This window comes from Macadamia integrifolia, chromosome 14 (genome assembly GCF_013358625.1).
Source record: "Macadamia integrifolia cultivar HAES 741 chromosome 14, SCU_Mint_v3, whole genome shotgun sequence".
NCBI lineage: Eukaryota > Viridiplantae > Streptophyta > Magnoliopsida > Proteales > Proteaceae > Macadamia > Macadamia integrifolia.
Genome location: NC_056570.1, coordinates 23,166,805 through 23,176,482, shown reverse-complemented (window position 1 = coordinate 23,176,482; position 9,678 = coordinate 23,166,805). Strand labels below are relative to the sequence as shown.

Here is a 9,678-nt window from a genome sequence, read left to right as displayed (position 1 = left end):
AAAAAAAAAAAAAACCAAAAAACACTGGCACAACCACAGACAGGTGATTGATACTGCCAATTTGACCTAACACTATTGCCAGCACAACAGAAGTTACAGCTTGTCTGGACATGAGATTACCGGGCAAATCATCACCAAATCAGAAGAAAAAATATCGTGGCAACGTAGAATTAAGTGGTCATATTGGATCCCTAGGAACCATCACAATTATGCCCGGCCTATATTTGAATGAGGATGACTTGTTGTCCAGTGAAGCCTAAAAGAAGGTGACTCAGAGTCTAGAAGAAGGTCAGGCACAACTAAGAGAGGAAACTTTTCAAATATGCAGGTAGAATAACAAACAGATTATGTGAACATCACAACACTGAGAATCTGATATAACTTCCGTCATAAAAATAAGGGAATACAACACTCATACAAGAACACTTAGAACCTCGTTCTCTTGTTCTTGTGATCATGTATTCTGTTACTTCAGCCTTTTTTCAATACTCTCTCCCTCTTCTTCTTTTATAATTATTTTGTTTCAATCAACACTTCTAAACTTCTTTCGCACAACTTCTAAAATGAACAATAAAACCACTCTCTTCACTCTTTAATGGAAACTTTGACTCAACACTCAACTTCACCCTCACCTTCCTCAGCTTCCCCCTTCTTTCTCCTCCTTCTCTCTTCTTTTGTTCTATAACAACTAAGAAATATAAAGAGGAATAAAGGGATGAGTAATGACAAATGAAGGATGAGACTCATGCACAAAGGGATGCTGAAGAACAGAAATGTGGAAACAAAACTGCTGCAGCTCACATACAGAAAAAACGAGACTCAATCTACTGGCGGAGAAGCTACAAGAAGCTTACGCCTCTAAAGTTGAAGGTTATCAGCCTTTGTGAGACAGGCAATAAATGGTTAAAGAAGAGAAGGCCGATTTCTTGGCTCTGATTCCAGATTGGGGATTTGAAACGAAGGAAAACTTCAAAATATTTATTAAAATTAGGGTCAAATACAAGTTACAACTATGCTTACAAATACTTGAACTAGAATGCAAATTACAAGAAGTGTGGCTCCCTTTTATAGGGATTTCCATTGTTGTTTTTATGCGGAGGAGTTATAACAATCTTGGCCATAATGCCATGGCAGGCTTGACTATCTTGCTTGATAGAAAGTAATGGACGATGGCCGTATTCAGTACTGACTGTACCGTTGATGTTTACTTTCAATTAAAAAGAGATTTAAAAAGTAAGGTGGAGAAGACAGATTCCAATATTGTCGTCTACTTAGACGATGATATTATTTAGACCTTGTTCTACCTTCTCAACAATGTGTTTGTACTAATGCCTCATTAGTTTTGTTCAAATTCTCCTCCCATGGTAGTTTTGATGAGGGAAATGTACAACAAGATGATTGGATGCAGATGGTGTCGATGGTGATGATGATACCCGCCTACCAGAGTTCCACCACATTAGTATATGAAGTAGTGAAGTACTGATTGGTGCGATATTAGATCCGTGCCATGATTGAGAGATGTTCACTCAAGGATTCACTCAAGGGACTAGTGCTGCACAAAATGACACATGAAGAGTGCACATAATTGCACAATGGTGTTTACAGAATGGAACACGCATTGATGATGGTGAACACAAAATCATACACGCACTAAGAATGCACAAGGTGAAGAATGAAATAAGTAATCTGTATTGTAGGAATGGCAAGATGCGGCGGGCAATCCTACAATGTGAAAATTGGTGATCGTTATGGTGTTGAGCCTGTGTTGTGGAAGAGTCAAAGGGGGAGTTTGTTGGGTTCTCCTCACAAGAGGAACAATGGAAGGGAGAAGAAGTAATAAATGACTCGTCATCTTGTTGTGTTGGCAACATTGGATGAAGTAATGAATAAAATGGCAAAAAGGAGGAGGATGAAAAATTGGGAGGGGGCTGCCTCCCACCAACCCACTTACAATGTCAATTTGTTAGGCGCAGACCATTGGACGACACATACAAAATGGGAAATTAAGGTTTCGTATGCGGCGTGTCTTAGCCAAGGTTCAAAATCTCGGGTTTTGGACAGATTTTGGCTTGGCCCAAAACTAACAAAACCAATTTTTTTATTTTTTTTTATTTTTTTTATTTTTTTTCTGAGCTATTTTAGAGTTTGTGCCAAACTTCAAATTTCAGTAATGCTAGATTTTGTCTCGGAGTCTATTGAAATGTCCCAGATTTCAGCCTAGATTTATGAGTTCTTGAACCATGGTCTCTGCTATTGTCTATCCTTGCCCTCTATTCATTTGGCCTATAAATAAGGGAGAAGGGAGAGAGCTTAGTACAAGCAAGTCGTGGGCACTATCGCAGATGGATGTAGATAATGCCTTTCTTCATGGAGAAATTTGATCGTGAAATTTACTTGGAGCAGCCTCAAGGGTTTGTGTCAAGACCAACAAAATTACACGCAAATTCCAAAAAACTTAGTCTGGATTGAAGCAAGCACCACCTGCATGGTACAAATTGGTAGCTGAATCTTATTTTAAATTGGATATTCAGTTACACCTGGAGATTTAAGCTTGTTCATAAAAGCTCAAAATGGTAAGATATCAATCATGCTTGTTTATGTAAAGGACCTATCATCACAGGAGATGATGAAAATGAAAATTGTTAGATCAGGGAGAATCTATCTATACGATTTTAGGCATAGGAGCTCGGGGAGCTCAGGCATTTTCTTGGACTTGAGATTGATCGAGTCAAAGAAGGGTTGTTCTTGTGTCACGAAAAACAAGAAATCTGGAAGACTGCTTTATACCAATAGAGGTTAACACTAACTTAAGTGTTGCTGGTGAAGATGATTTGGAAGACTCAACCCATGTACAAGAAACTCATAGGTAGCCTAATTTATCTGACAATGGCTTGGCCTGATATCACTTGTGCAGTTGGCATTGCAGTTGGCATTGTGAGTTGTTTCATGTGGAAGCCAAAGAAGCCTCATCTAGAAGTAGCAGCCGTATTTTATGATAATATGAAGGAAACTATTGATTTTGGTCTCCTATATTGAAAAAGGAGAAGCATGCGAGCAATTTGGGTATTTTGATGCTGATTATGCAAGTGACTCAGGAACGAGAAGATCAACAACTGGATATACGTTCAGTATGGAGAGCAGCCTTTCGGTGTAATAAGCAACAATCAGTAATGTATCTGTCAACCACATAGGCAGGATATAGATTAGCCATAATGACAGCATAGGAAAACACATGGTTAATGCAATTAATGGATGATCTACATCAACCAGTGAATTATTCGGTATTACAATACTGTGATAACCTGTTTTCCATGCAATTGGAGAAAACCTTGTTTCTTATGCGAGGGCTAAATATGTGGAAGTACATCATCAGTTCATTCGAGAAAAATTCTTGCAAGGAGAAATTACACTGCTGCCAGTTAAAACAGATGAACAAGTTGTTGACATGTTCAAAAAAAGGACTTAGTTTTACCAAGCTTACCAAATATAGAGATGAACTAGGCATGACAAGCAGGCTTCGAACAAGAAACAATGTTGAGGGGGAGAATTGAAAGTAAACATTGACGGCACCGACTACGGCTATCGTCTAAGACTTCCTATCACCAGCACTATGGTAAGATAGTTAAGCCCGCCATGGCAATATTGTCAAGATAATTTTGACTCTGGCAATATTGTCAAGATTATCATGACTGATGCAGTACCAACAAGGGTTTACACAAGGAGAACCAAGACCATGGTCGACCCAAGTGGCTGACTGGGTCGACCCAGATCTGGTCCAAGTCAGCCCACGATTTGGGCTGCTGATGGGGTTACTAATTAGTTATTTAGTTTCTATTTTGAAGTCCTAAATTAGTTTCTAATTTCAAGTCATTGTTAGTTTCTAATTTCTGTCAAGAGACTCAAGACTAGCTTCTATTTTCATTAGATTCCAATTTCCAGTTTTTAGTAACTCTGAGTTACTATTATTTGTAAACCCTCCTGATGTAGGGAGTTCCTAGGTGACTAGATTTCCTACAAGATTAACTAACTAGGTAGTGTTAATTCAAGGGACTTGGGTAGATAGGACAAAAAAAGAAACTCAGCAAACAAGATTAAGCATGCAAAATAGAATGAGACTAATAAATAAAGTAGCAAAAAGCAATAATAATCTAGGCGGAAAAACACATAAACTCTTACTTAAGCTTCAAGTGGGGACATGGGGAAAGGAACAAACGTCATACGAATGTTAGGTTCAGCACAAATCAATCTAGACACCCAAATAAGATATGCAAACAATCAATGTCCTCTAGCAGCCAACTAAAGTAGAAAATCAGCAAGGGTTTTGGAGATATAACAGTGACGAAACGTTTTAGAACAATGGGTAAAAATAGGCATAAACAAAAGGGCAAAGGCTGGTTTCAATGTTAATGGGCTGCAACATATAATAGGGATTAATGGAGGTGGGGGGGTTTAGTTTAATTATTTACCTTGTTGCTGTCCTGGTCTGAGGAGAAAAGAAGAGACCAAGGTCCTCCAAAAAAAAGAGATGTAGTCCACTTTTGGTTGATGAAGAAAAAAAGTCCAGCCGGTTGTATAGAGATCCTTAGTATTGTCGATGTAGCTTGGCGAATGATGTTGGGGCTCTTCGCAACTCACGGACAGTAGGTACAGCCAGCAGCAGTAAGTAGTAACCGAGAGGGACAGAGAGAGTGAAAGAGAGAGACAAGATGAGAGAGAATATCGAGAAAGAGAGGAGGGGCGAGAGTGAGAGGCGAGAAAAGGGAGGGGGCAGCAAGAGAGAAATCGTGGGGGTTGGGGTGTTCCTTTTCTTTCAATATTCTTCATTCAATAATTTGGAACCGTGGCCAATGGCCTTACATAAATAAGAGACTAATTACTAAAAAGAAAAGAATATCCTAGGAATGCTATTTCATAAACAAAGAAACTTTCTAAAAAGAAATCAATGGGATATTTACTTAGTTTCCTAATTGACTTAAAGACTCAAATAAACAAAATCCTAGGAAATAAAACTACTAACATATCAGATTTGGTGGGGGCCACACAATCTTGGCAAAGAAAGGAAGGAGAGGACTCGATCCAGCGCTGGGAAGGCTGGATCGAGCCTTCCTTTTCCTTTTTTTCTTCTTTCTTCTTCTTCCTCCTTCTAATCCTCCAACCACAAAGAAGGTTGGGTCTTCTTCTTCCTTCGGCTGTACGTCTTGATGTTCCCATCACCTCCCCATCATTATAAATAAAGAAGAGGGCTCTTTTATGAGCCACGATTTTGATTATTAAGAAAACAACTCTCTTGTTGCTACCGCTGGGTATCCATGGCTATTTCCTTGTGTTAGATCGAGGAAGAAGGACTTGGTGTGCGATCCAAGTGATTCCTTGCGGTGTGAAGTCCAGGAGGTCTGCTTCTAGTGATTATTCTCTTTAAGTTCTTTGTTTATTCTCGAGGTTTATCAAGGCTACAAATCAGGTATGTGATTTCTGAACTTGCTCAGAAAATTCTGCAAAAACAGAGCATCCACCCCTACTGGAATAGCCAGGTCTGATTCTCTGATTGTCTCAGTTTTTTGGTCGATTGTTCCTTAATATCCAAGCATGGTTCGACCCAATTTTGGGGTGATTCTGTCCACTCAATCTTGAGTTATTAGAAATCACCAATTCCTTGTCTTTTAGTGACCTGCTGTGTCCTAACTTGAGGTCGATTACTGTGACTGATTTTATGTTGCTTCCTTAAGATGGTGGGTCATTATTGTTGTTGATTTGAACCTCTAAAGACCTCTGGAGTTTTTTGGTTGTGTTTATTTAGTCTACTGCCGCCCTGTTCTAATCTATATTGGTAATCTGAAATCTGTCAACTGCTGAAATTGCTACTGTTCTGTTATAGTTGTGGACTGTTGATACCATAGTCTGGTTGTTGATTAGTCCTTTTGTTTGGTGCTGATATCTGGTCATAAAGCCCCAAATTCTGGTTTGACAAATCTGATTGTTAAGGACTGTTAACTAGTTAATATTGGACTGTTATTGCTGCTCACTGTTGCGTGATTATTGGTTGTTCTCTGGTTTATAATTTCCTGCAGTCTTGGGTCTGGTTTGGTTGTCAAATCCATTCCTACATTACTTCCATGGGAAAAAAACGATGAAAATCCCTATAAAAGGGAACCACACTTCTTGTTTGCATTCCAATTCAAGTATTTGTATGGCGTAGTTGTAACTTGTATTTGATCCCAATTTCAATAAAAGAAAAAAATCTCTCTTTTTTCAACTCTTCACCTTAAGTTTCTCATAGAGACAAGTAGACAACTAGCTCGTCCAAGGTTGATGCAATGGTGGAAACTAGAAGAAAACATTCAAAAAATAAATTCTTGAGCACACACAAGAAGCTGCCAGTTGGGCCCTGGCTACTCCCATCTTCTCTCTTTGTTTTCTTCACTTGAGCAAAGCCCAAGAGAAACTGATGAACCTTTTTAATTTGGGGGTTTATAAGTTCTTCTTGGGGTTTTCCTATTGGGTAGATAGAGACAAGGAAAAATGGGGAAATAACAAGGGCTCTTTTCAAACTTCATTTTGGGTCCTCAAGATCATTATTATTGGGCATTGTTTTTCCAATTTCCACCGTAGTGTTAAGCTTGGCAGCACAGCAGGTCATCTCTGAAAGATAAGTTAGTTCTTGGACAAGCTTTGGAGTTGTATTGTGTCAAGAGAAGGTGGTTTTTTGAACTTTTGATGAGGTTATCGTATGTTTTCTCTTTTTGACTACATAACCTCAAGTTTTAGTCAGATACTTGAGCCACTTGCCTGGTGAATGCTATCTTGAATTTGGCGCTTTGTTTTATCTTCAGATCAAAGGGTTGTCCATGTAAATATTTGTGTTATGGTGAACACCTCTTTTATAGGACATGGACTAAGTTCAGACCCGAATGCGACTTGGATTCATGATGGTGGACCCAAATCCGACCAAAATCTTAATGGGTCATATATATTTAATCAGATATGGTTGAATTTGGATATTTAAAGCCTAATATTTGGTTCTTTTCTGCCAAAGATATATAGGGACTTCACCGATGTATGGCCTGGATTTGGAGCCATATCTGGTTGAAGATCCACATGCATGATCCAGATCTGACATGATCATAAACTGCATTTGAAATTATGATTCAAATCTGGATTAAAGGGATTCGAATTGGAGTGGATCTATATGCCCTGGTCTTTTCAATTTATGCCCAGTTTGATTTTTCTGGCAGTAAATTTCTCTATTTGTTGTAGCTTTAGTTTATCCACAGACAGGGAAGCTGGTTGGTTTCCTGGCATGTTTCTGTGTTAATGTATTAATATGTTATTGCTTGATGTTGCAGTTCATGAGAGATTGCTCCGGACCAGTGAAGACTTTGTCTGGCCTGTTGATTCTACTTTTCACGGTCGATTCATCATTGATGTTGAATTTCTGGACCTTAAGATCTGTCCATTAAATGTCAGCCTCTTTAGATCATTTTCTATTATAGTCTGGTTTCCACTCTAAAGTCAATAAGTTTCTCCTCTTTAAAACGTTTCTAACTTATTCCTTTTGACACTCAGGGAGGGGAACCCTTATCTGTATGGCCCTGTGATGGAGCAATGCAGACTCTTGCAACCCAAACCACACTGCGGTGCCTCTCCCGTATGCTTGATGAGGCTATCCATGCAGATGTCACAATCAACACGACTGATGGTAGTTTGAGAGCCCACAAGGCTTTTCTGTCTGCAAGCTCACCAGTGTTCCGGAGCATGTTTGAACATGACCTAAAGGAGAAAGAATCCTCTATGGTAGAGATAGAAGACATGTCACTGGAGTCATGCACAGCTCTCCTAAGTTACTTGTATGGGACCATAAAGCAAGAGGATTTCTGGAGGCACCGGTTGTCGTTGCTAGGAGCAGCTAACAAATATGACATTGTTGACCTCAAAGAGGCCTGTGAGGATAGCCTCCTGGAGGACATCAACTCCAGCAATGTTTTGGAGAGGCTGCAGGAGGCCTGGCTATACCAACTGAGCAAGCTGAAGAAAGGGTGCTTGACATACTTGTTTGACTTTGGCAAGATATATGATGTGAGGGATGAGGTCAATAGCTTCTTCCGCCATGCAGATAGGGAACTTGTCATTGAAATGTTTCAGGAGATACTTACTGTCTGGAAGCCTGCATGATCCTCCTATGCATGCAAAACTCATTGGCCATAACTCGATACATCTGCTCACTGATTTATGTATATATGATTGTATCTTTCACATACATAGTAATTAGTCAATGAGACACTTGCAGATGTGAGTGCTTGTTGGATGTAAAGTGTGTTTTGTTCAGAGATCCACATGGTTCATGCCTGAAACTCAGAAACTATTCTAATAGCCTTTCTCGCCTAAATTTGGAAATGGGTTAGCTGTGTATGATGAGATTGGTGCGTGTTCCTCGTGGAAGCATACCATCCATTTTCTTGAGATCTTATTGAATTTGGATCTTAAAAGGTTTGAGTATACAAACTATCCAAAAGTGAGTGAAATTTTCTTCTTATGTCTGTAGCAAAATAGCTGTGAATTCTGGCAGAAGCTTCACTGCAGTACACAGGTTTTTTCTCTTGCCTATCCTCAAGCAGATAACAGTGAAGATTTCTACTTGGGACTTGTTAGAGTTTCCAGGGGCAGTCATGAATTTGAAGCATTCGATAGAGAGCACTTATGGGACAATGGAAAATGATTCGACAAGAATATCTGACTATTCATTTGTTTATTAGCAGAAGTACAAACACAACCATTTTGAGCTTTCATGGATCAGCGGTTAGCCGGTAGAAGAGAAAGTTTTCCTTCACCTATGGCCAATAAAGTTTTCCTTCACCTATGAAGAAGGGTTCAACCATTTTGAGCATTCATGATGTGGATCAGTGGTTTTACTTCTACTAGTTGAATGTCTGAAATCTTCTTCATTGTTTTTGGGCACTCCATTCTACTGCAATGACCATCGTGGCTTACGGAAAACTTGATCCTTAAAATATTGTATCAAATTATTCATATTTTGAAGGCGATGGGTCTTGTGGTAGTCAAGCTTGATAGCCTTCACCACTAGAGATGTAACTAGAGGTGCATGTTTAGCTTGGCGAGTATAAGATATCTAGGCTCGGGGGTAGGGTGGGGGTAGGCTGGACCTAGGTGTTGATGTCGAGAATTTGTATGAGGCTGAGCGTTGATCCTACACAAGCATAGAACGCAGAGGCTCGGAGGTGGCTCCGAGATTAGTCCTCCGACGCCCAAGTTAGAGACTCGCAGAACAGTGTTTTCACAGGAGTAATGGTGTGAGTATATTGACTTACCCGTTTTGTCTTTTAGGGTTTCTTCTTATAGGATTACCCATTTTCCGAGTCCTACTGGGATACGTCTTCCAACCTTCCTCTTCTTCACGTAGTTAAAGTCCTCGCAATCTCCATCAGTTGAGGGGGACTCTAGTCTCCTCCTCCCTCTGATCTCTGGAGTTATGGTCATAGTGGGTATCCCTCGGTTGGGCACCACGTGTTTTTGCTTCACTGGGTGACTAATTTGAGCGTATCACTAGACAAGGCCTTGGATTGAGTCCAGTCAGGCCCGACCCTGTATATATAAATATATACCATACAATCATACATATGGTCAAAGAAGCAGGGATAGCTAACCTAGCCTTGAAATGACAAA

General features: G+C 39.7%; 1 protein-coding gene across 1 annotated transcript in view; it reads left to right on the top strand.

Moving 5' to 3' along the window:
* LOC122062136 (BTB/POZ domain-containing protein At1g21780) overlaps positions 1-8,530 on the top strand; it is a 10,069-nt gene extending 1,539 nt beyond the window's left edge. Inside the window, exons 3-4 of the mRNA XM_042625804.1 lie at positions 7,344-7,459; positions 7,564-8,530. Coding sequence (XP_042481738.1) covers positions 7,344-7,459; positions 7,564-8,169 — 722 coding nt within the window. The 3' untranslated portion in view covers positions 8,170-8,530. The remainder of the gene's footprint in view (positions 1-7,343; positions 7,460-7,563) is intronic.
* Positions 8,531-9,678: the final 1,148 nt, after the last annotated feature.